Source organism: Trichosurus vulpecula, chromosome 3 (genome assembly GCF_011100635.1).
Source record: "Trichosurus vulpecula isolate mTriVul1 chromosome 3, mTriVul1.pri, whole genome shotgun sequence".
Classification (NCBI taxonomy): domain Eukaryota; kingdom Metazoa; phylum Chordata; class Mammalia; order Diprotodontia; family Phalangeridae; genus Trichosurus; species Trichosurus vulpecula.
Window position 1 is genome coordinate 206,007,868 of NC_050575.1, and position 26,267 is coordinate 206,034,134.

Consider the following 26,267-nt stretch of genomic DNA (forward strand, 5'->3'; position numbering starts at 1 on the left):
CGTAGTTGGGGAGTGAAGAACAGGGGGGGGACCATGGATTTCATCAGCATTCAGCAGTTGGTAAGCTGGGGGCTAGAAGCTCTCAAATTTTTCTTACATCTTAAAGTGGTAGTTTCATGTAGAATTTACTGTTTGCACTTTTGTCACAGAGCAGTTTTGTTGTTGAACTAGAGTCTAGGTAGCAGGAAGAGAAAAATATTTCAGGATACTAATACTAAGTAAGCTGGCAACTACTTTGTACTTTCCCATTTTTCCTGATATGCTTCTTATCACAGAGATATTCATATGTGTTGTCCAACAGCAGGCCTGCATAACCTGCGGCAGCTGCTTACTGCCCACTGACCTGTAGGCCAAAGGATTTCCTCCACATATAAAAGATGTTTTCCATTGCATTTTTTGCAGGCCACTGAAATCTTTGGCATTAGCGCCAAGCCACAGGTTGTACAGGCCTGCCCTACAGGTAGTCCTCTTGACAGTCTAGAAGTAGCTGTATTTAATTCCAGAGAAGCCTATTCCTTTGTTGGTGAGGGAGTGAGGACTTTAGGAGCCGTATGTTGCTCAAGCCTATCCCCTTCCCCAAACCACTTCTTGTTATCATAGTTCCAGTCTTTGGAAAATAGAATGTGTTGTTTGTGGGGACAGGGTTGGCAGAGTATCACATGTACAGACCCCTTTGGGTTTTTTGGAGGGGGGGGGTTCTGCCCTGGACCATTCGGATTGGGAGGAGGGCTGGAGTTGCCCTGGCCCTTCTGACAAACTTGAGTCAAGCCAGATCTGTACCCTGTCTAGAGCAAGATTCCCAATTATTGTAGGAGTGGTACTCTACCCTAGGTTGTAGGGAAGTGTTCTAGAGTAGGAAGGGACAAATTAAGCTCTGGAGAAATGAAATGAGTTGTCCACTTACTACATGTATATCCGCAGAGATAGAACCATGAATCCGTTCTCCGGTCAGTCCAGTCCCACCCTTATCCTGGGCCTACTGTGGGCTGGGAACAGTGCAAAGATCCTGTCTTCATTCTTGGGCCACAGTGAACTTTCCTGGGAGCACAGGGCAATGGAAATGGGAGGGGGCTGGGGGTGGGGCCAGCAGTATTATCAGTCAGCACCAGTCAAGTTACAAATGAGAGAGTGTATAGTTAAGAGTGACTAAAAGGTCAGTACAACTTCAGCAGAAATTAGATCCACATAGAAGCTTCCAAGGCAGGGGTTCTTGAGACCCATGAATTTGTTTTTCAATATAGTTTGCTATGCAATCTTCTGTATTTTACTTTATGCATTTTAAAGCATTCTGAAGGGGTTCATAAGCTTTACCAGACTGCCAGGAGCAAGGTGATAGGCACATGACCTGCAATTAAAAACCTCTGCCCTAAAAACATTGCATTTTACCCCACCCTGAGGCTCATCTTTATCTCTCTTCCTTCCCACTGTTCCTAGCCCCTCAGCAAGAAGTAAACAGGAATGAGATTGTCTCCTGGAATAGTCTAGGAATCTGGACTTCTGCCCCTGGGGCAGTCTGCCCTGATAGCAAGCTGGGGATTGGGTGATAATGGGCTATCATCTGTTCAGCATGTGGGAAGTTTTCTTTTTCTCCCCTTCTATGACCCTACCCAACTGCAGGGACAAATGTGGTATAAATAGAGCTAAGATTATAACCCCCTGCTGGGACAGGTGCAAGTGCAGATGGCTGTCAGCCACTCCCCAAATCCTCAGGAAGCACTGCAGTTGGCAAGACTTTGTCCCTTCGCTGAGCTTAAGCCACAGATCCAGGAGAATCTTGGCTCCCTTGTCCACCAGGTTCAAACACAGGTACTGAGCAATTGTTTTCAGAGTGCTTTTAGAAACTTCCTGACACCCTCTTCTTTCTTCTTACAGATTAGTGGTGAGAGAGCTGAGGACAAAGTTCTAGGAATCCAACATGGAGTCCTTGATCCTGGAGGCTGGAGAGGTGACCCTGGACTGGGTCCCCAAGAGACTGTGGCCTTGGAGAGGCAAAAGTTAGCAGAAGAAAAAAGGAAGAAAGTGAGTGTGTGTGTGTGTGTGTGAGAGAGAGAGAGAGAATGTTAGTTTGATGGCTGGAGAGCTGCTAAGGTAATGTTGGTGTACAATGGAGGGTATAATGAAAAAGTTATACCAGATGACCTCAAGAGGTTTTCGGGATCAGTTTTGATAGCTGTTTCTCCATTGCCAGTAGAAACTACCATCCTCATCTCACGTGTTTTTTTTTTTTTATTTCAGCTGGAGACTTTCAATAATGCCAGGATTAGGCTTGACAGTCTAGCTGACTTGGAGAATTTGGTGCAACGGCGGAAAGAAAAGCGCCTGAAACGGAGGGTCCCCCCCAAGGCACCTGAGCCCCCAGTTCAGGTGAGTGGGGAAAACCAAAGAATGTGGGGGGGAGGGTGGGGGAAGCAGCAAATGGGGCCCTAGGAACATTTCAGTCTGGGCTACACTAGAAGTGTTAAGTCTGTTTTGAACAATCCATGATTTTATCCTGTCTACTCCAGCTACAGCCTCCCACCGAACTGCAGCCTGTGGACCTGGAGACATTTCTGAAGGCAGCTGCTGAAAACAAAGAGCTCCTGATTGACAAATACCTGGCAGATGGTGGTGACCCTGATGCCCATGACAGGGTAGGGCAGAGAGAAATAAGATAACTGTTTTTGACATATATTTCAAACCTAATTATCAGAAGAGTCCCAATTTCCTTAGTTCTAATCCTCTTAGAAGGGTAGCCATTTATATCTCTACTTCCTCTCTCCGTACCCAGTTCCACCGAACAGCCTTACACTGGGCTAGTCTGAAGGGTCACAGCCAGATTGTGAATAAACTACTGGAGGCGGGTGCCACAGTTGATGCTCGAGACATGGTAAGTCGGGAGGAAGAGCTAGGAGACAGGGCTAGATTGGGGATCCCTTTTCTTTCAGTGAGGATGAGCTGGGAAAGGTTGGCCTTAAGGATGTACCTTCTGAAAACCTTAAGACTTTTTCTTTAACAGCTGGATCGGACACCTTTGTTCTGGGCCTGCCGTAGAGGGCACCTAGACATCCTTAAACAGCTGCTCAACCAGGGGGCTAAAGTCAATGCCCAGGACAAGGTAAAAGTTCTGGCAGGGAATATAAAAATGTTACTAACTCAGGAGTGTCAATACTGGAGGACTGATGCTGCTGTAAATTCTGCAATAAGTCTTCTTTGCATGGGGAAGAGGGGAAATTTTTCATATTGCATTTAATATGCCAAGGTGTTTGGGTGAGGTAAACTGTTTGGAATTAATAAATTCCTAACATGTGACTTGCCCCCATCTAGATTTGGAGTACACCCTTGCATGTGGCTGTTCGAACAGGACACTGTGACTGCCTTGAACACCTTATTGCTTGTGGGGCCCAAATTGATACACAGGATAAGGTAGGAAAACTGTCTTAGTAATAGAGGGTGACCTGAGGACATGACTAAAAGACTTCTCCAAGGAGCTAGCTGCTCATTGGCAACATCTGTTGTCTTCATGGAGTTCTAGAGTTAGAAGCTATTTCTTCTCATTACTCATATTTGGGAGACATAGAAATGTAAAAAGGGTATGGAACAAAGGGAGAGTCCAACTCTTTAACATGCTGTTCCCACAGGAGGGAGATACAGCCTTACATGAGGCAGTACGGCATGGTCGTTACAAGGCCATGAAGATGTTGCTGCTCTATGGGGCCAAGCTGGGTGTTCGTAATGCTGTGAGTATGAGAGGGTTGGCCAAGGGAATTTTCACTCTGATGTGGGGACTGGCTTTCAGGGGAGAATGAAATGTATTTTTGACTATCCTTTACTCCCAGGAGGCAATGACACCAGTACAGCTAGCGCGAGACTGGCAGAGAGGAATCCAAGAAACACTACGGGCCTATGTTGGGCATCCCCGAACTCGCTGCTGATGACAACAGACTTTGTAGAGGCTACCACCATTCCATCCCCTTCCTTTTTGTCCCTTCTTGTCTACAGGTTATGGGATAGCTCAGGTGGTCAGGCCACAAGTTGAGATTTTCCCACGTCCCTTGTCCCACTGGGTTATTCTACTTTACTATGCAAGGTTAATTCCTTGGCCTTTTGTCTCTTTCCCCCTCTCCTCCCTTCAATTCCTAGTGATCTATATAGTAGGGAATATTGATCCAGATTATTTTCCTTGCCCTTGAATTCAACTTTTCACCCACCCTGGTAGCTACCTCAATGTTGAGGGGAAAAAATCCTGTTAGAGAAAGCAAGGTCAGGATTTGGGATGGATGTTATGTTAAGCACACATGTAACTCTAAGGGGTGTTCTATTTGGTTTGAGCTGGTCAGAAACAAGCTGTTCAGGTCAGTAAAGAGATTATAAATTTGTAAAGAAGGTAGAAGAGAAGAAACTCTTAAAGTTTAAGTCTTGTGGGTGGTAGCAGTAAAGTTTAAGATACTCATGAAAGTGAAGTTAGGATTAATGAATACTGGAGAGATGGGAATTGTCTGGTGGTCTATCAACCATGGTCCCACAAAAGCTATTCAGAAGCATCAGAACCAGAGAACTGTGCTCCTCAGCTTGTGGCTGACCTAAACTGTATTACAGCTTATCTAGGGACTCATGCCCTGAGGGGGTATGGTATAGCTTTTCTTAAGAAATCTTGAGTTGGTTGTTGTGACTTTTGCAGAGCTTTAGTAAGTTCTGGGATTATTCCATCTGTAAAACAGTGCACCCAGACTCTAGGTCAATAACCAATCTGGTTGCTCCAGATTCCCCTGAGACTGACAGATTAGGGCTAGGGCCTCCCTCCCCCGGAGGAGTCATCTCTTTCTGCTTCTGGGCTTTGGTCAGAACTGTTATGATTTGGTTCATTTTCTGTTCTTGCCAGGGTATGGTGTATGGTCTCTTGCTCTGTGGTTATTTGTGGCCCACCCAAGATACTTGGGGTGGTGGCCCATACTCACATTGAGGCTGGGGTAGATTCCCATGGTTGTGGTGCCACCTCTCTTTCCTTCTCGTCATAGAAGGAAACATGCCTCCTGTCCTACGTATAGGAAGGCTTGGATTCTCAGGCTCCCTTGTTGCTGAGGCATAGGAGAAAAGGCTGGCTGCAGATAGTGGAACTGAGTATATGATACATTCTGGATACTTTCTCCCTGTATTTTTTTATACACTGAAAATGGTTAACTGAGACCTTTTCTTTTTTTATTACCTTTCTTAGTGGATACTGGTAGATGGAATCTTAAGGCAAGTTTCTACTATCCTTACCACTAAGGTTTCTGCTTTTCTACTGTTTTGCTGGTCCAGTACTGCTGGTCAGGCTGAGATCTTAGCATCACCAGAGACTTCATCTTCAAAATCCTTGCTTTAGCCCCACTGACAGAAGGGAAGATGGAAGCCCAAAGAAGGGCAGGACCCCTCCCTTAGCCTGTTAAGTGCTATGCCAGTTCTCTGGGCCAGGCCTAGGTTGAAGGCCTGGATTACATATCCTTAACATGGTAAGTGCCACTGTGGCTGCTAATATTCTGTCTTAGGCTCTTGCTTCTTGAAGGCTAGGGTGTCCTCCATGTAGGATGAGAGCAACAGACAAAACCCACCCCTGTGGGTTGAGGCCATAAAACCTTCCACACACCAGCAGCCTGGCTTTGCCTTCTAGGCTATGTAGCCTACAGGGCTGGTGCCAGAAGGAATAAATTTTGTCACATGATTATGGCAGTGACTACTCCAAAGTTAGAAAATGGAAAAAAATGCAATAAGAGCAAATGAAACATTTTTGTATGGATCCTTTTTTTGGTTGTTGTTTTTCATTAAAACTGATTCTCTTTTGTAGCCTGGTTATATTCTATGGTGTATGGTATATTCTATGTGAAAAAGGGCAAGGAAAGAAAAAGGTGGAGAAAAATGTTACAGCAATCTATTTTTCACTTTTGGTGCCTAGACTTTGAACAACTATAAGAAAAGTGACATCTTCAAATCGTAACTAGCTTGTTGCAAATTTCAACCCATGTATTACTTCGTAAAATTGCCAACCTAAGCTTAGAATTTCACCACTTACCAGTAGCACTTAGTGGGGGAGGGAGAGAGTGATATCACTCATGGTGCAGGGTGCCCCTGCTCCAGGTTTGAGACTGAACTCAACAGGTGACTGTTAAAGACTCTTCTCTCTTAGAAAAGATTAAATGCTAAATCATTTTTCTCCTTTTACTAGCTTCAGCTGAGTTAATTACCCACGCAGCCCTACCTTTTTGGTAGCTCATTCCGGATGAAAAGACTACCCACGAAAAAGGCAAATCAGTTAAAGGACCTCAGATTCCCCTGACAGTATAGAAAGGGACCAACTTCTTCTAAACTAGGTCTCTAACTTTTGGCTTTTAGGCAGTGATTTCTGTTCTCAAGTCTTCCATTATTCATGTAATGGCAAACAGTTAGCTTAAGGGACACTCCAGTGTGAAGAAAAGGAATAACCAACCCTCTCTTCTCCCAAACCCTACACCTAAAATCAGGAATTCAGAATCTACCTTTCTTGAGAAGGGGAGCCTACAGTTCAGAAAGTTCTCTTTTCTATATGCCAGCTTTCCAAGGATATCAGTCACATTAGTTAGTTACACTGTATATAGGACCATTAGGAGTAAATGAAGGTGTAAAACTGGGTACAACAGAGCCAGCAGGTTGTTATAAACAATGATCCGGGATCACAGTAAGGTTAGATTCAAATAGTAGCACACACCTTCCTTCACTCCATGTGTGACCTCAAAAAAATAACCAGGATACTATTAGTAGCAACTAGCCTTGGGGTTAGAGGAAGGGAGAAACCTGGGCCATTCACCTGGGTAGCATGAGTAGCATGAAGGACCACCTCTAATAATTTAAAACAGCAAGGCCCAGTCAGGAAGGGAAGTACAGCTTGGGGTGGACAGAGGCAGGAGTGACCTGAACCCTTAGTTCAGAGAGAGCTGGGGGTGGGAACAGGTTGCTCTTTTTATTTGGACAAACAACAGCCTCCACAGGAGGAGTTTTGGGGAACAGACAGGCTGTGCACCTGCCACTATAGTACTTAGGGTTTGGCACATGAAAGACATAAAAGGGGAAGATAAAAGTGTGGCACTGTGAAGAAGGGAACTGCCTTGCAGGCCAGAGCTTCCTGCCACAGACAAAGCCTCTGGATCAGAGCCTTGGGCAGAGACCGCAGTGTTCTTGGCTCACTCTCAAAGTGCTGCCAACAGCAGGTACTTGGCAAATTAAAACAAGGTGAATGCAGGTCACAGCCACATATTAAAAGAGTATAATTTCTGCATTCGTATAGTAAGTAATACTCCACTATCACAGCCTTAAGGCTATGAAGTATCCCCATTGAGGGGGGAGGTAAAAGAGGGGCAAAGGGCACCTTGGGATTCCGAGATGATGGGCTTTTAATTCCCAGTTGACTCCTGTACCAGGAGCAGGGTCTGGAGAATGATGCTACAGCTGATTCCCATCCCCATAAAAGAGGCAGGTTTCTTATCTGCAGCAGGCTCCTAACACTGGCATTAGGCCCAGAGCCCATGTCTCTAAAAGCCACCTAAAACGTGGCCAGAAAGGGAGGGGACAGGTTGGCATGAAGCTACTCCTGGGCTCACTCAAGCTCCCCACTTGCTTGTCCATCCCCAGTTCTGGGGCTGCATGGCAAGAAGTTAAACTCTCGTGTTCCTCCCAAGACTCTCTTCTGTAGGGGAGTTCGGTCTGCTGTTGGCTGTCCCTGAAAGAGACGTGAAGAAGAAAAGTCACAGTCTATCCCCTGAAGATGAACAAGCTGAGGCAGCAACAAATAGAGCCAACTGCTTGGGTAGCATAGGGCAGAAAGAGGTCACCTCAAGGTACCTTGGAGATTTCAATCTAGTGAAGGGCTGGGATTAGGAAACAGAAAGCAATCCACAGGGTCAGGCATCAGTATCTAGGTATATGGAAATAGTGAGTGTGGTTCTTTCCAAGGTCAAGTTGAAACTGGAGAAGGCTAGGAAGGTATATCTGGAGAAAAAAGAACCTAGCCCTTGACAAAGAAGCAGTCTTGGCTAAAAAGGATTGGTTTTCCACAGCTCAGTGGGGATTTGGCAGGCACTTTGCCTCTCAAGAGAATGAAAAGCAGTTCTAGGGACAGAAAAGTTCAAACACCACTCCTTCCCAGAAGTGGGGGCAGATCTGCACATCAGCTTTTGCAGGAGGGGACATCTTGGGAACAGAGGCAGGCTGCCCTCCTACCAGCCTTTGTCACTGGACAGAAGTGCCGGTAGGTCTCCAAACATCAAAGGCCTGCTAAAGCCAAAGAAAGGGGGGAAAAATGGAAGGGAAGATATTTACCTTGGGTGTTTTCTAAAAAACAAAAACTCTCACTAGTCCACAGTCATCTATCAACTGCAGTTTCCAACTGTGCCAAAGAGGGAAATGTTTACTGGGAAGGCTGGAGAGAAAGGGGGGATGGGGAAGAGGAGAGAAAGGAGAGAGGAAGATACAAAATATTTAGCTAAAATGGCAGGTCAGTCAGCATATACCGTCGAGGACTAGACCAGGAGATAACCACATTTACTCACATAACTCCCACACAATTTATGGCAAATGTTTAAAAATGAGACAGATTTTGGAGGTAAATTGTTTTCTGCCATCTTGAAGTACACCAGGAAACCTGGAGCATAAAATTTCCTTCTGAGATGAGCCTCTGAATTCATTTGATAGTTAACGTGGATTAGCTATTTTCACCTTCAAAAAGAATTTGACAAGATTCCATATTGATGGCTTTTAAAAATAAAGATATTAGATAATCTTTAGAGTTTAAAAATGGCCACTGATATTCTGGCTTTGATAGGAAACGCGTGGATCAAAGGTACATTAATCTGAATGAATGAGCATTAACAGCAGAGTCCCACTGAAAATGATTCCAAGACTAGTATTATTTACTTCTTATATAAATGATCTAGAAGAGGTCATACATAGTAAAATTTCTAAGTTTCCAGATGACACAAAATTCTGTGTAGTGAAATACCAAGCTAACAGGGAAAAACTAAAGAAAGGACTCACAAATCTACATTAATGATCAAAAAAGGGGCTGCTGAGCTTCACTGTGGCATTTGTTGGTAATCAGGAAGAACTATTAAACAAAAAAAAAAACTTCAGTTAGGGCAGTCAGTTAAAAGTGAGGGAAAGGAATCAAGGTGATCACAAGTTGTCCTCAAATTAGAACTGTCCCAAAGGTGATACTTTAGCCAGAAAGGCCACAAAGTCCTAGGTAACATTTAAAACAAAAGTGAAATATTTTTCCTAAACTTGTCTGCACTTGAAAAAATATGTTACGTATGGTTCTGGTTGTACCTCTCCAAGATGTATCAGAATCAAAGGAGAGCTTAAATATAAGGAAAATGAAGAGATTTTTCCTAGGTGGATTGGGACTCCAGTCTGGAAACAAAAAAACATTGAGAAAGTATATAATTCAAGTTTTTTAAGTTCTTGAAGGGTATGTTCAATGTGAATTCAGATTTGCTGAAATTCTAATCTAGTACAATTAGGGACACTCTTGAAACTCAAAGGATGAAGTTTTAAGAAAGAAAAAAAAAGGACTATGTTATATAATGCGGCCCCCAAGGGATGCCAGAGACACAAAGTATAAAATAAATGTAATAAAGCTTTGGGTTCAACTCACAGATAATACATTATGAGTAAAAAGAAACTAGTACATTTTGATAACATGGCTAATCTATAGGATTGACATCTCTCACAAAATGTCTCTTCTTGTCAAAAGACTGAACACCACAACAATTGGTCAAGACATCTCTGATGTTTAAAGTATACTTTTACTTTCAGTAAAACCAGAATGATTGATGAGAAGGGTACAAAAGAAGCTACAGGCCTCATAATTGTGTGGGAGAATATGAGTAAAGACAGTACCTGTCAGCATTTGAAGCAGTACCTACTTTCCCTCTACACCATCCCCAAGGGGCCCCCAGGAGAATCTATGGGGGTCCCCAAGTTATGTTTTTGGTACCTACTTCAAAGTTCACAAAAAAAATACGATTATTCAGTTTCTCTGATTATTCTTCCAAGAAACCGAGATTTCTGGAATGCTTAATTTTTCATGCCTTTTATCACACTCTCTCATATCATATTATCCGTACCTTTCCTTTTATAAAAGCTTGTGTTCTGTTCTCCCTTGTTACCAAGAGATAAGAATATTAGATACCACCAAATTGCTCTTATTAGTTCCTTTCCTAGTAGTAATGATTTGTGTTATTTTAACCTATTCACATCCTCACCTACTCTCACTTATGACTAGGTATTTATAGAGTGATTAAACACACAACCCAGTGGCCTAAGTTTTACAGCTAAATCCTAACCAAGTGAACCAACACAAATAGAAACTAAAAAGCTGCCACTGACTTCACGTATACCTACTGGTTGAAGCAAATGGAAATTCATCTAAAAAATAAACAGCATAGCTAATTAAAGGCCAACTGATGAGAAAGGGGGAAAGTAGAAAGGAGGAAGGAGGGGAAGGTACAGCCAGTTAACTGGCTCCACAGATACCCAAACAGGAAGGAAGTAACTAAATTTGACCAAAGGCCAGGGACTTGACTACCAGTGCCTGCTGCAGGATGGTTACCTGCCGCTGCAGCAATCTTGTCATTGAGTAGTTTGGTCTGGCTGTTGGGGACAATTCGGAGGTCTAGGTTCTCAGGAGACTGTGGGGAATTCTGGGCACGTGATGCCATGAGTGCATTGAGGTACTGCAGTCGAGTTACCTAGGGAAAAGAAAGGGACACTTAGCTTCAAAAGTGTACTATTGGTTTTAGAGTTCTGCCTTACTTAACTCATCATTTGTCCTGTTTAAATACAAGATATATACTGGAGAGGAAGTAGAAGAGGACCTAGATAGGGGGAAAACACCCTAGAAAAACTCTCCATTAAGACTGTCTGGAGGAATCTTGGAACTATTCAAAGAAATGTTATTTTAGGGCCCTCAGGGGCTGCAGCGGGGACGAGGAAGACATGATGAGGAAGAGGAGAAAGAACAGAAGTAGAGATAGGGTAAAATCAACAAGCTAACACTTCAAAACAAATGAAGCTAGAATGCTTTTGTGAGCAACCAAGAACCACCATTCTGGAACCTAAGGCTCACTGTCCAAAACGTAGATGAAATTAGAATTTTACCTAGGTCCCATAGAGAAACATGACCAGGTTGGCCTAGTCTCATTAGGAACACAAAACTCGTTAAAACCAGCACTGATGAGTTACATGGACCTTCACCTTAATGAACTGCAGGTCAGAGAGGGCCCTCACGGTGTAGTCAGGACAATACGTAGAAGAGTAGTGGGTACTCTCTGCTGGCTCGGACTGCAGGTCACGTCGGCTGGGCCGAATTGAAGACACTGGGGACTGATGAACTATCAAAAGGCAACAATCAGTAGTGTATGATCAGTAAACTGTGTCCATCTTAGAAAGGGTAATTGTGAAGTTTTAAGAAAGCACTCCATTAAAAAGCACACTAGAGAAAAGGCTGACAAGAACTTCAAAGAGATGAATAAGGAATAGAGCTTTCCCCATGGAGGTGTGTCAGGGATGAGGTGGGCAGACAGGAAAGGAATCTGGCCTTCTCAATGCACTAGGCTATATCATCATCATCATCATCATCATCATCATCATCATCATCATCATCCATTCTTTCATGTGAACTTCACAATAGTTCTGGGAGGTAGATACTATAAATGTTATTATCCTCATTCTACAGAGGAAGAAACTCAGGCCCTAAGAAGTTAAGACACTTACCTGTGGCCACATAGCCAGTAAGGACTATAGGTGACACGCTACCTAGCATAATTCTTATAGGCACTTCGAGCTACTATCTACATTCCAAAATTTCTTCTGTTTTGGATTATCACAATGGTAGGAGTGCCTCACTCCCTAAAACTATTTCTTTCTGCCTCTGTAAAATTAGCCTATTCAATTTGCAAAGAGTGGGGAGAAAAGAGATGATACCAGCACATCAGTGTGCTTAGGTCACTGAGGACCCATAAACCACATGACCCTATGAAATGAAATATTTCTTCTCCCTCTCCCCATACACCTCAGGTATCAGAGCAAACATCAATCAACAAGAATTCATAAAGCACCTACTATGTGTCAGGCACGATAAGTGCTGGGGATACAAAAAAAAGGTAAAAATGGTTCCTGCCTGTCCTCAAAAGGCTTATAAATCTAATAGTGGAGACAATACGTAAATAAATAGATATACACATAGTAAAGGAAAGAACAGAGGGGAAAGGATTAGCAGCTGGGGAAGTATGAAAGACTTCCTAGTGAAGGTGGCATTTTAATTCAGTGGGTCATAACTGGATAACACATAGACATTTCACCAGGCCAGAATGTTAACTCATTTCTGCCATCTCACTAGAAAGTAGATGACAACGAAGGCTGAATGTAAAGCTCCCAAGGCCTCCACACTGTTGACTGGAACCATGGCACAACATGATGGGAGCCCCAGCCTGTGGGTCACTAATGTCTTCGTATTCTTACCTGAAGATGGCACTGACAGGGCAGACACACCATAGTAAGTGAAAGCTCCATTTTCAAACTTGAGGCCCTCCTTCCCAATCTCCACCTCAACCCTGCCCTGAAGGGAAAAAGAAAACATGGATGTCTTAGGGCTTGTCTGCCCTTTTTTTTAGAAGGGGATCACCGAATTATTGATTTCAGTTAGATATGAAGAAACCAGATTAAAATCTAAACAAGCATCTTTGGGGATAGAAGGTGAAGAAGAAAATAAACATTTATTAAGTATCTACAATGTGCCAGGCACTTCACAATTATTATCTCATCTGATCCTCATAACATTCCTGTAAGGTACGTGCGATCATTAACCCCATTTCACAACTGAGGAAACTGAGGCAGAGGTGAAGTGAAGCCCAAGGATCAGACAGCTAGTAAGTATATGAGGTCAGATTTGAACTTGGGCCTTCCTGACTCCAGCCCCAGCACTCTAGCCACTGCACCACCTAGCTGCCTCTGAGTATCCTATTCCCCAACTCCTGTCCTTTCTCTTGTTTTATTGTGGAAAGGAATCCAGGTCCAGGGCCTGATATGAGGAGGCAGAAGCTGTTGAGTTACCTGCAGGATGAGAATGAAGTAGTTAACTGGCTGATTACGCTGGTACAGGTAATGGTCTGCAGCCAGTCGATTGCATTCATCAAACTTCACTTCCTGGTTGACACTGGGATGCTTCAGCAGGTGTAGCAGGACCTTCTCTGAGATTCGTAGTGGGCTAAATAAGTCCACCTCTGCCCCATGGTGGGAAAAAGTGACAAGTGTCCATGAGGGGCATAGCCACTCAAGCTTCTACTCCCAACTGCCCCCAGGCCTACCTGAGGCACCCCCATACCAGACCAACAAGCTGGAAGCACTATTTGATTTGAGAAAACTGGCTCAAAGCCCATAGAATCTGCGATGCTGGAAGTGGGCCACCTGACTACAACTCTGCTAGCCTTGCTGGCCACAAGCCTCAGGCCCTCCCATCAGCTGGCCTGCCCCTGCTCTGAGCTGATACAAAGAAAAGCTCCGTTGCAGGTAAGAGGAAAAGGGAAACATGTCTTTACCTCTAGGCTTCCTAGGCCTTGGTGGTTTTTTTGCTCAGAACACAAGGATTTCCCTGTGAATTGTGAATGGGGTTGTAGTGGGAGAGTCCCAGTACCTCTCCTCTAAAGTCTTTATGCCTCAGAAACAGAAGCTAAGAGGTTCCATATCAGGTCAGTTACCCCAAAAGGCAGTGCCTCTTCAAGCCCTTGATCAGGGGAGAGCCCAGGGATGGTGAGTAAGAAGGAGGCGAAGGTCCTCTTCCCCTCACCTCGGGAGAGAAAACGCTGGGTGGCCAGGAGCAGCTGGGGGGAGATCTTCACTTTGTGCTCATTGTCAGACCCTTTGAACAAGGAGAACTCCTCCTTCTTTCTCTCTATGGGGGTGCTCAGAGAAGTAGGTTTCTTCTTCACCTTGTTTTCTCCTGAAACAGGATTAAAGAGCATAGTTAGATACTAGCAACTAGTTTTGCCAATATATTCAAGTTACTCCATTATCGTGTTGCCTTCCTACCAAAAGCTATGGTTCAGAGAAGTTTGGCAGCATCAAGATACAAAGAAGGCAGTTGCTTCACTCAGCACTACAGAACAGTTGCCCTTTGGGCTGGATACAGTTGCCATCCTAATTACCTGATAATTCTGGTATTAAGTGAGAAGAAGAAACAGGCACAAAGAATATGCCAAAAGGCAGACCTCCCTATTTGGAACTGATCCAGAGTAATAACTTATATACAAAGCAACCTGGGGAATCATTATGGGAATCTTGGGCCATTATCATTGTACTTGTGATGGGAGTACTTAACTATCAACAGGTGTAAACATTAACATTTAAAACAATGACATCATTTGTTCTGGACCATGTTAGACTGAGACTCCAAGCATGAGAAGGGACATGGAGCAAAATGTTATTTCAAGACAATCATCATCAGTGAGTGGTTCAAGCCCTAAGGTCAGATTTGAAGTTCCAACTCTGTCGGGTAAATACTAGCCCTTACCCCCAATAAACAGTTTTATAGGATATGATAAAGAGCTCTAAAGATCGGACTGCTCAGGCAGGATAGTAATAGATATACCATAAGCACCTTCCGAGTCCTATTTTGGAATTAGGCCAAATTCAAAGGAGCAAAGAACACTGGCTCTCTGCAGAGACAAATCTAGAATTGGGCTAGAAAAGAACTGATTTGTAATGGTAAGAGCCCAAAATGGGGAAAACCAAAGACTCAGAAAAAATTATCTCTACCTACCATCTTGATGATTACTAGAGGGGGGAAAAACTAACCCCAAGATTACTATGGGATCCAGAACAGAAAATGATTTTGCAGTCAATGATGGGAAGAATAATGGTTTTGACATGAGGACACCAGGTACAGTGTCATCTTGGGAACTTGAAAATACTGGTCATAATCACAGGGAGATTGAAGAACCTATTTATGAAGATATTTGAAAATATCTTGGCCAACAACAAGAGAAATTTATTTAAGTTCACTTGTGTCTAGGATACTTGAATACCCCTATAACTTGAGAGAAATTGGAGGAGAAAAACAAAACTCAGAAAAGAGTTAACTCACCATAGTCATCAGATTCATCCAGGATCTCTGACTTAATTATCTCCTCAATGACATCTTCCAGTGTGACAAGACCCATAACCTCATAGAAAGGGTCGCCCTCGCCTTCATTGTTCACCTTCTGTACAATGGCCAGATGCGACTTCCCTGTGGAACAATACGCTGTCGTCACGGTGGCAAAAAGAAAGAAGCCTAGACGTGCTGATCATACAAAGTCCTGGACCACAAGTATGGGATCTAACAGTCATAAAAGACTCTCAGGAGTGAAAGGATAGCATGGAAGCATACAACTGGGTTTGAATCCTGACTCAAGACACTCACTAACTATGTGACCCTGGGCAAGTCATTTTAATTCTGGGGCCTTGGTTCCCTCATATTTAAATAAAGGGATTCAACTTGATTACCTAGAGATCATTTAGGATGTTTCTGGCTCTTAAATATATGAACTTTCTCAGGCTCTATTTTCTAAATTATCAGCGATCAAAGGAATGTATCTCTGAACAGGATATCTATCAAGCCATTTCATTTTTCCCCCCCTTACATGTAAAAAACAATTTTTAACATTTCATTTTTTAAAAATGCTGAGTTCTAAATTCTCTCCCTCCCTCACCTCCTCCTTATCTGAGATGGCAAGCAATTTGATATAAGTTATACATGTGTAATTGTGCAAAACATTTCCATAGAAGTAATTTTGTAAAAACAACAAAAAAAATAGGCTCCCCCGCAAAAAGCACCACCACCACACACAAAAATAAAGTAAAAATACTATGTTTCAATCTGTACTGAGAATCCACCAGTTCTTTCTCTACTGGTAGATTGCATTTTTCATCATGAGTCCTTTGGAATTGTCTTGGACCATTGTATTGCACTGCACAATGTTAGTATTACCATGTACAGTATTCTCCTGGTTCTGCTCACTTCCCTCTGCATCAGTTCATGTAAGTCTTTCCGGGTTTATAAACGTATTTTAATATCCAGAGAAGGAAAGGCTTGGACAAAGACAAGTCCAGGCCTCTGAAATTCTCTCCAGCTCTAAGACCCAATGATCCCTAAGAGAAAGAACTGTTGCCAAGGAGCATTGGTTATACTTCTGTCACTTTGAAACTTAGCTGCTTATTCCAAGTTTAATAAGTGCCTGCTAGTGGCAGAGACACAGAATGAACTTTGTAGCTCTCACAACATTTTTCTTGACCCTATGGCATTTGTGTTGGGGAAGGCCCAAGTAAGTATCTAGCACTGTGTCTTGTATCAATTTTAAAAATTTATCAAAATAACAAGATGACAAGAGAAACTGACATAGCTTAAATTGACAGATTTAGACAGATTTAACTGATTTGTTCCCAATCTGTTTGAGACTGTTATGAAAACCCAAAATTATTCTCCACTGGCTTTAGTAGGCTGCAATCTGAAAAGATGGGACTAGACAGGATGTTAGACAGACAACAGAAGCCTAAAGTATAGTTTGCAAAGAACACCGAAGGCTGAAAAATGCCACAAAAGCAATGTTTCACAGACACGAATGTGTCGATGTGGGTTGGAATAATTCAACTTATAATTCTTCCACAAATTAGTATTTACTGTTAAACTGAAACAATTACATGCACTGCATAAACACTTATTAATAAGTACCAGCTATATGCCAGGCACTCTTCTGAGTACTAGGATCACAAAAATAAAAATTAAACAATTCCTGCCAACAAAGAGGTTAACATTCTCACTGAAGAAATAATATGTATGGTGTGTATCTATAGATAAATACAAAATATATACATAGTAAAAACAAAGTAGTTTCAGAGGGATACTAGAAGACTGCAATGAGTTGTGATAGAAATCAGGGAAGGACTCATGTTTGAGCTAAGCCTTGAAGGAATTCAAGACTTCTAAGAAGCAGAGGTGCATTCCAGATATGGGATGGGGGTGCGGGGAGTGGGGAAGGAATAAAATAATGACTAGATAACCTCTAAAGTTCATACCAATTGGAATATGATCCCTGAGGGTGGTGAATGGTCATATATTTTGTAATCTCCCCTAGACATTGCACTGTATTTTGTTGCAACAGCTCTTCTGTGGCATTTCTCAGCCTTCAGAACAAAATAATTAGATGCAGACTAGATGCAAAGGCGTACAAGATAGGAGATGGAATGCTCTGTGTGAGGAACAGCAAGTAGGCTACTTTGGACCACAGAGTGAGTGAAGCGAAGTATATAATGAGGAAGTTCGCAAAAGTGAGTCAGAGCCAGATTTCAAATGGCTTTAAATGAAAAACTAAAGAATTTGTATTTGATCTTAGAGACAAGAGGAAGCAGAGCCACTGAAGATTTTTAAGCAGTGGAATGATACGATCAGACTGGTACTTTAGGAATATTATTTGGCAGCTATGTTGAAGATATATGAGAAAAGGGAAAAATTTGAGGCACACAGACTAATTAGGAGGCTACTGCAACAGGCGATGAGGGTGCCTGTGTGAGGCAGTAGAAAACATGCTGACCGCATTGCTGTCACAGTACCTGAGTTCGAATCTAAATTCAACCATTTACTAAACTTGAATAAACTTGGCAAGTTACTTAACCTAGGCCTCAATTTCCTCATCCGTAACAGAAGGTTGAACTAGATGGCTTCTGAGCCCTTTTCCAAATATATACGATCTTAGGGCCCAACAAATCAGGATGAGTGGAAAGAACTCCACTCCATGAATGGAGATAAAGAGTCAACGAGATTTGACAGCAGATTGTTTTCAGGGAGAGCGGGTGAGTGAGTGGAGTCCAGTGAGAACCTAGACAACTGGAAGAACGGCAATGCCCTTTAAAGAAAAAGGAAAGGCAGGAGAAGGGGTGGGTCTGTCAAGGAAAAATATTAAGCTCTATTTTAAATGTACTGCTTTTGACAGAATAGAATCATCTTAGAAAAATTCTATCTTCTCCACCAAAATTTTCCAACCAATAACACTGGAAAAGAGTAACGGGATTGTTATTTGTATTTTCTTTGAAAAGCAAATCACCGCCCTCTAATTTTTTTCTGGTGTACATGCAGTTTCCTTAGCAAGGCGTGTACTTGTATTGAGTTGCTGCCTGGTAGAGGAGGGCAGAATGGCAGAAGGTAGAGCTTGGCCACAGTAGGATTCTCTCCCTCCTGTTACCCTTGTTAATCTTTCCATCTATGGAAATGTGTTCTGCATGACTACACACGTGTAATCTATATTAAATTACTTGCCATCTCAGGGAGCAGGGAAGGAGAGAATTTGGAACTCAAAATTAAAAAAAAATGTTAAAAAATTTTATGTGTAATTGGAAAAAAATTATTAACAAAAAAAAAGATGGTTCACAATGCTGGATTATATTGCCTTAGAGAACTTTTCCTGCATGTTATGGACTTGCCCAGCCACATTGTTCTCTTTATACCTTACCAAATATGTAGAATTATTTAAGAAATAAAAGTGACATTTTTGCAGGATGTTCTGATACTCTTATGGAGAAGTGAGATGGGAGATGCCAAGGAGCCCATTGGTTATACTTCTGTCACTTTGAAACTTAGCCCCTTATTCCAAGTTTAAAAAGTGCCTGCTAGTGGCAGAGACGCAGAATGAACTTTGTAGCTCTCACAACATTTTTCTTGACCCTATGACATTTGTGTTGAGGAAGGCCCAAGTATTTGTAGAAGTTCTACTCCCAAGTCAGAGCTTCAAAATGGCCCTACTACATAAAGCAAAATCTATTTAGGAAGATGGAGAACTCTAGTCCATGATTTTGAGCTACATCCTCACTGAATTTTGGGAACAGTCAATGGGCCAAAGCTCAGGGATGAAGGGAGGGTTGCACAGAATGTTACCAAAGGAAAAAGGGCCCACCCCAGGCCAGTCACCTCAGCATATCAACCAGCTGCAAGATGCCAAAGTAGAAACTTCTACACAGGGCCTTCATGCAAAGTTATTCATCTGTTTTTACAAAGTTCCAGTCAGCCACCTACCCCACATGACCATGAGTAAACTATGAAGCATAAAGAGCTTTTTAAAACAAAAAAAACCTGTATTAATAAAAATAAATGACAAATTATTAAAATATTGTACCTGAGAAACCTAATGTTCAAGGTGGTCATAACCCAAGATATGAGAAATAGGAACATTATGAAAAGGAACTTGACTTGAATGGGCAAAAAGTCTATCTTGAATGAAGTCTGAGTCTTTCTCTGCACAGATGGCACTATAACTAATGAAAACTTTATAGTCTGTCAGGCAGATCAACTCAATGCATTCATACAGAATATTGTATTTGTGAACATTGGCATAAATGCCAATGCAAAATTTTTAATATGTATTACTATTTTAAAAAATTATGTTGCTACTTTCAACCCTAATGTTAAAAACAACCAGAAAACTTCATCGTATGTAGTTTTGTTATAAAAAAGATTTTCAGGATCGAGAGCAGGGGAAAGGTCCAGACAGATATTAGTGGTTCTCTAAATAAGGTTTAGTTTCTAAGATGCTCTTAAGAACCCCGCAACTGTACTTCCTGGGGGGGAAAAAGATTTAACTTATTAACATTCTTAACAACTATCAAGGCAGACCTGACTGGTTTCAACTGTCGGGCAAATTTCTGACTTAAGATTGTAAGCAACTAACCCAGGGGTGGGGAACCTGTGGCCTCAAGGCCACATGTGGCCCTCTAGGTCCTCAAGTGTGGTCCTTTGACTGAATCCAAACTACAGAACAAACCCCCTTAATAAAAGGATTTGTTCTGTAAAACCTGGATTCAGTCGAAAGGCTGCACCCAAGGACCTAGAAGGCCACATGTGGCCCCTAGGCCCAAGATTCCCCACTCCTGATCTAACCATTTAAGCAACAGCAAGTGAGAACACCGAAAATCAGGCAAAAATCCAAGTTCTCAAATAGAAATTTGGGGCAGGTTGCTCAGCTCTAATCTCTCCTTGATCTGGTTGCCCTTGAACAATTTCATCTGCATGGCAACAAGCCAAGGGCTGCTGTCTTGAAGAAAGCAGGGCTTCTTTGTAGGAGAGCTCCACAAAGTGTTCATTCTTTCTGGTGATCTTCATACAAAGTAAAATTGTGCTATGTCTGCAATCTAAAGACTGTGAGGATGATCAGGAAGGGTTTTCTGTCCGGGAAAGGGGCTTTCCCTCAACAAGAAGAAAGAAATAGGCAATGCTCTATGAAGGAATGCGCATATGATCCCTGGCCTCAGAGGAAGTTGCTCTCAGGGCATTTTTGTGCATATTCCTTTTAGGAATTTCTCCCAACTTACAAGATGGTTGACAGCTATAGAACAGGTTATTTTTTAGAACCTCATGTGAATGCTGCAAGAGTAATATAATATGCTCACTGATCAAGAACATTCTAAAAACGGGTTTAAGATCAAATGAAACAAAAGGGAAGGAGGGAGAAAGCGGGATGGAAGTGAAAATGAAGACTGACATCTATCCAGAGGCTTATATTGGCTAAGAGTAGGACGGAAGGGGTGGCAGAGAGAAGCAGGATACCAATTGGGAGACACAGATCAGCTTCTCTAAGATGGCCTTTCAGCATGAGGCTGCTGTGCTGGCAGCAAGAGAGCAATCAATCAGCCACATGTAAATCAACAAGAAAAATAGAGAGAGAAGCTCTTCTGCTAGTAAGGGACTTGAGAATCTTATGTACACACAGACAGACACAGACAGGCCCCTCTCTACACGGAAGGGAAGCATACTTTTAGAACTTTTAAGTCTCTCCATTTTGCAGCTGCAATTATAGAATCTCACCTCCCAGGTTCCTAAATAAGCTGCTGCTCCAGAAGCTCAGGAGGGCAGCTTGGCTGGTACCTTGCAGAGAGCTGCCCCACTGAGTTCCTGATTCCTCACATTCCTCAAGACCAGACTTTGAGAAACTTTCTTAGTTGGAAAAATATCTGCTGCCTGGCAGACTATCTCCTAAGCAGTTGGCCTACCCTTAGAAAGAGGCTAAAGGGATGGCAGGCACTTTTATAAGAGGGCTTATAGGACCCTATGCATAGGTTATATGCATGTGAAAACTGAAAAGAGGAAGGTACCTTTGCACCATCAAAACCACACTTTGGAGATAACAAATACTGACAATCAAATAACTGTCGTGATAGCTTTTTTTAACTTGATCTGTGATTTCTCCAGTAGAGGGACTTTCCGGGAAGGAATTCCCTTTACCAGTACAGATTGGCAAGTGCTCTGCAACTTATAGGCTGGGACACTGAGAGTTTAAGTGCATATATATTGGTGTATTTAGTCTTTAAAAAAGATCTTTTAAAGTTTTAAGGATCTATAACTTCATCGATGTGGGTACTGCCTCTAAGATCACAAAACCAGTCTGTGTCAGAGGTGGGATTTGACCTCAGGTCTCCTCAATTCTGGGGTCAGTTCTTTATCTGCTACACCCCGCTACCTCTTTTCTGCTATACTACATCACTAAAAAAAAAAAAGCCAAACAAATCAGAAATGAAAAAAACCAAAAACAAAAACTCCACATCTTTCAAAGCTTTAAGGGTCTCTAACTGAATTCAACAGTGTATTTCTTCTACCAGAGATGATCATACTGTATCCAAAGATTCACCATGTTGCAGCCATTCTGGGGACTGGCACAGACAAAATAGAGTCCACCACAGGACAGACATTCAAAAGCCTTAGCAACGTGGTGGGACCCTTCTGTGACTTACATTTCATTGGAATAGCCTTTGAGAACTCATGGTCATCTCCTCACCAAAATTAGGCATAAGAGTAGGATTTCAGCTGAGGCAAAAAAAAAAAAATGTAGCAGAGATTTAAGAAGGGGCACCACAACAAAGGATGAAAGTCCTTAAAAAATGCTTGATTATAAAAAATGATCCCAACTCTGAACCTGCAGGAAATGCCAGATAGGCATAATAAAATCCCCCAACCTCTTTATCTTCCTTTTCACCTCTTCCTCAATTCTACTGTAACTCCCTATTGAAAACCATAAAGTTCTCCAGCCCCCTTAAAGATATTACAATTTTGAGGGTGGGGCTGGCTCCCCTAGAGCTGTTCTATCATTATCCTGTATATTTTAGCTCCTAGACTCCAGTGCACTACAGCAAACAACTAGTCACTGCTCGATTTCACAAACTAAGCTCACTGGGTTACAGCAGGCAGACCGAGGCTTAACTAACTAGAGGTGTAGACAGGAATAACCTATGGCCATGCATTAAAATGAGTTGGTCTCTCCCTCCAAACCCCCAAGACAGAATAACCTTTGAATGAGACAGGAAACATAAGAGAAGAAAAATTCTTCACACTATTAGTGCTAAATCAGGTTTCTAAAAAGCTGTACAGGTAATCTGAGGGGAAGGAATGTATCCCAGGGATAAAACATTAGAGAGAGCCAGAGGGATGGAGAATTCTCATCATCTTGCTTATGAGCAAAAGAACACTTCTGCCATTATACTGGTGGAAATGCACTTACCAGGATGGCAGACACCTCACGCTCCACCCCAACCACTGTATTCTGTATGAAGTTCAAAGGCTCCCCAAAGCCTGTTGTTCAGCAGCACAACTATAGTCTGCCAGGCAAGAAGGCATCGGGAGTTTTTCAAAACAAATCAATGGTTCTCAGCAGTTTGATCAGAATCCCTCAACAAAATATCTCCTATAGAAATTGGAGAACACCAGCCTCACTACCAGCATAAGAACTATAAACTTTTCTGTTTTAAAGTGACATATCAAGCTACTTGATGAGTAAGAGCAATGTGATTATTAGACATACCTGCCTCAATACAGAAAATCATAATTTTATTACGTATGTCAGGATAAGAACATCTTTCTTATTCTCATAGCCTGAAGTCTTTGCTCACTCCCAGTTTATCTAGTATCTAGTTTATTATCTAGTTTATCTAGATATTACATCAGTCCTTAAAGCATAAGCCTATCCAGTGGCCTGAGGCTTAATTCCCATCCTAGATCTCAAGAGTACCAGTCACCTTTTCTAGGTTAGAATTAACACCCCAAAATCAGCCAGAAGTCCTAATGAATCTATTAACAGATCTCAGGATTATAGATCTAGAGTTGGAAGAAGTTTGGCCATAAAGGCCAAATAACCTTACCCCCTCATTTCACAGATGAAAAAAGTGGGCCCAAAGAGGTTGAATGACTTGCCCAAGGAATTCAGGTAGTGTCAGGTGGGATTTGAACCCAGGTCCTCAGCCTCCAGAGCCAGGGCTCTTTCCCTATGTACTACGCTGTCTTACCCTTTTAACTCCAAAGTAACTTACTGATAAAACTCTACAATGTATGTAGGCAAGAGAAACCTAAAGAATCATGCATCCTGTATTTCCCAGGAATTCTGACAAGTTTATTCTCAACTCTCAAAGAAACGCACAGGCAAATGGGGGCAGTAATCTGGAAGGAAGGGAAGGTGCTGCACCAGGGCAACAGTCACCACACTTAAAGAAAGACAAAAACTATAGTGACATCAGTAAAGTTGCTCGAAATAAAGAAAAAAAGTTCTTTATTCTTTAGAAAACTTTAAGTAACCTTGCTCTATCCTCTGTAAACAAGACAGCACAGGCAGCAGAAGCAGCCAAGTGGCACAGAGCACAGGGGGCTGGACTTTCAGTAAGAAGACCTGACTTCAGAGACTTAGCTGCCTGACCTAGTTGTGCGATCCAGGGCAAGTCACTTAACTTTGTGCCACAGTTTTCTCTCCAGTAAAAAAGGATAATAACAGCACCAATTCCCCAGAGTGATAAAGAGAAAATATATCTAAATGCTTTGCAAACATAAATCTTTGCTATTGTAATTATTATATGCCTTCAACAGTATCCAAAGTTCCCCCAGAATCTGAAAGAGCCAATTTAAAGATAAACAGATAAAAGAGCTCCCTCACCACAAGGGTGGATAGAATTTTAAATTCAAACTCTGGAGCTTTGTTCTACTCCCAGCCACAGTTAAGAAATCCTCAGAAACTCTGCAAAGGATCCCGGAAAGAACAAGCCCCCTCCTTTCCCCCCAAACTAACAGAGAAAGAAGGGAGAAAGGAGGAGAATAATGGGAATCATACATACAACACAAAGAATCAAGCGGCCAAGAATTTAACAAAGTGAATTGAAATTAAGATGGGTATCCAGGAAAAGGCATTGGATTTGGAATCAGAAGGCCCAAATTCAAATCCCAGTTCTGCCACTTATTTACTGTCCCTTTGGGTAAATCTCTTCATCTCTTCTGGGTCTCGGATTCCTTATCTCTAAAATAGAGAGAATGGAATACCTTGATCTCTAAAGCTCCCACATCTATGACCATCCAGGTCTCTAAGACCATTAGATCCCTTGTTTTTGTTGATCCAGGTCTTCGATGAATTCTTTTGACGCAAAGATCGGGCTCTAAAACCTATGATCCTGTGCTCAGGAGACCCAGAAATGGCGACTTGCCCAAGGATCTTGCCCCCTGTTCTGAGCTTCGGGCCAGATCTCTTGTTTCGGCACATCCCTGTTCCCTGACCCCTGCCTTCGGCTGGACTGTCTTACTGAATTTCTTCTCAAATGGAACGAGGTTATGGGACAGCTACAGGGCAGGAGGAGGAAAGCTAGCTTTGGAGATAGAGGACTTGGGTTCAAACTGAGGGAAGTCGAACTAGATGACCTCTTCCGTCCCTACTAGCTCCGGAATCCAACGAATACACAACGAATACGCATTCAGACCAGGGCGCATCCTCCCTAAATCGGCCCGGCCCCACTGCACTCTTCGCAGAATCCCATTCAAATCCCGGTCCAATTCCCTACAGGAGGAAGCCGCAGTTCCAGGAATGGCAGCATCAGTTACCTCGTTTGAATTCCTCCAGGACAGCATCCAGCTTAGTGTCATTGAAGACAAAGTGGAGTGGGTGATTGTAGAATCGGATGATGGTGCTGAGCGGGGTGCAGTCCTCCGGGTCCACGAAGGCTAAGTCCTTGAGGTAGAGCATGTCCACGATGTTGGAGCGTTCTTCCTCGTACACTGGGATGCGGGTGTAGCCGCTCTGCATGATGGTGGACATGACGCTGAAGTCCAGCACGGCCGAAGAGTCCAGCATGAAACAGTCCTTCAACGGCGTGAGCACGTCCTCCACCGTTTTGCACCGCAGAGCCCCCTTGCTGAACTCCTCCCTCACGAACTCGTTGTAGGGGTCAGCGCCCCGGGCCAGATCCACTACGCGCTCCCGCAGCCGCCCGCCTTCCGGGCGCAGGGCCAGCTCCAGGAGCTTGCCCACGGGCAAGGCCACGGGGAAAGTGAGCAGGACGGCCAGGCGGGTGAGCCCCAGGGCGCGCGGGGCCAGGCTCAGACCCCAGCGGCCGCTGACGGCTGCGGGCGCCACCTCGCCCACCAGGTAGACGAGGCCCGCGCTGCCCAGCACGGCAGGCACAGCTCTTTGGCCCACAGCGCGATAGAGAAGCACGGCGAGCGCGGCCTGGGCCAGACTGGCCACCAGCAGCAGCGCGCACAGGGCGAAGCTACCCCAGCGCCGCAGGGGCTCCAGGCGCTGCGCTGCCGCCCGCTCCGCCTCCGAGCCGCTCTCGCGCAGCACCTGCACCTCGGCCGGCTCCAGGGCCAGGGCGCTGAGCTGCAGCCCCCGGGCCAGTGCCGCCAGGCCCAGCAGCGCGGCCGCCAGCAGGCCCAGCGCCCAGGGCAGCAAGGGCGCCTCCTCAACGGCGAGCGAGTCCCCCTCGGCCGCGGGCGTCCAGCTCCCGTGGGGCCCCCCGCGGCTGCACAAGCGGTAGCGCGCGCCTCCCGCGGGCCCGCCGGGCTCCACGCGCACCGCGAGCAACGCCGAGTGAGGCCGCACGGCCTCGGGGTTCACGCTCAGGGGCGCGCCCGCGCCCCCGCCCCCGTGCGCGCCCCCCGCCTCCGACTCCGCTCCCCCCTCCGGGCAGCCCGCGCCCGCGGGAGCGAAGGCCACCCAGGGCCACGAGCGGTTGGCGAAGCCGGAGCCGAAGAGCCGCAAGCGGAAGGCGGCCCCGGGCGCGGCCCGGACCACCCGGCCCCGGGCCCACACTGGACCCTCCGCCCCGTCTCCGTCCTCTTCCAAGCAGAAGCCCAGCACCCGCGGGCCGGACGCGTCCCCCCCAGCGGCGCAGCCCAAGCACAGCGCGGCGAGCACCCAGCGTAGGCCGCCAGTCGCCGCTGCTGCCGCCGCCGCCGCCAT

The 26,267-nt window shown here is 44.0% G+C and overlaps 2 protein-coding genes across 3 annotated transcripts; one reads left to right on the top strand and one right to left on the bottom strand.

Annotated features, from left to right (window-relative positions):
* Nucleotides 1-7: 7 nt before the first annotated feature.
* On the top strand, nucleotides 8-5,799 carry ANKRD23 (ankyrin repeat domain 23). Of its 2 annotated transcripts, XM_036750211.1 has the most exons (9): nucleotides 8-60; nucleotides 1,873-2,019; nucleotides 2,236-2,364; nucleotides 2,505-2,630; nucleotides 2,768-2,866; nucleotides 2,996-3,094; nucleotides 3,304-3,402; nucleotides 3,618-3,716; nucleotides 3,816-5,799. In XM_036750211.1, the coding sequence occupies exons 1-9, from the start codon at nucleotides 34-36 to the stop codon at nucleotides 3,909-3,911; spliced, it is 921 nt and encodes a 306-aa protein (XP_036606106.1). In that variant the 5' UTR covers nucleotides 8-33; the 3' UTR covers nucleotides 3,912-5,799. The 2 variants fall into 2 exon arrangements, with proteins under 2 accessions (XP_036606106.1, XP_036606105.1); XM_036750210.1 differs by lacking the exon at nucleotides 8-60 and having other exon boundaries at nucleotides 86-2,019.
* A 152-nt stretch (nucleotides 5,800-5,951) lies between these two features.
* Nucleotides 5,952-26,267, bottom strand: CNNM3 (cyclin and CBS domain divalent metal cation transport mediator 3). Its single transcript, XM_036750209.1, has 8 exons — nucleotides 24,908-26,267; nucleotides 15,125-15,268; nucleotides 13,829-13,981; nucleotides 13,096-13,265; nucleotides 12,505-12,601; nucleotides 11,239-11,375; nucleotides 10,595-10,733; nucleotides 5,952-7,705 (listed from the first exon to the last, which is right to left on the bottom strand). The coding sequence occupies exons 1-8, from the start codon at nucleotides 26,265-26,267 to the stop codon at nucleotides 7,641-7,643; spliced, it is 2,265 nt and encodes a 754-aa protein (XP_036606104.1). The 3' UTR covers nucleotides 5,952-7,640.

Coding starts and splice junctions, on each gene's coding strand:
- CNNM3 (XM_036750209.1), bottom strand. CDS start 26,267: ATGGCGGCGGCGGCGGCAGCAGCGGCGACTGGCGGCCTACGCTGGGTG. Junction 15,269..24,907: donor CCTGGAGGAATTCAAACGAG/GTAACTGATGCT, acceptor ATTGTTCCACAG/GGAAGTCGCATCTGGCCATT. Junction 13,266..13,828: donor CCAGCGTTTTCTCTCCCGAG/GTGAGGGGAAGA, acceptor ACCATGGGGCAG/AGGTGGACTTATTTAGCCCA.
- ANKRD23 (XM_036750210.1), top strand. CDS start 1,681: ATGGCTGTCAGCCACTCCCCAAATCCTCAGGAAGCACTGCAGTTGGCA. Junction 3,095..3,303: donor AAGTCAATGCCCAGGACAAG/GTAAAAGTTCTG, acceptor GCCCCCATCTAG/ATTTGGAGTACACCCTTGCA. Junction 3,403..3,617: donor AAATTGATACACAGGATAAG/GTAGGAAAACTG, acceptor CTGTTCCCACAG/GAGGGAGATACAGCCTTACA.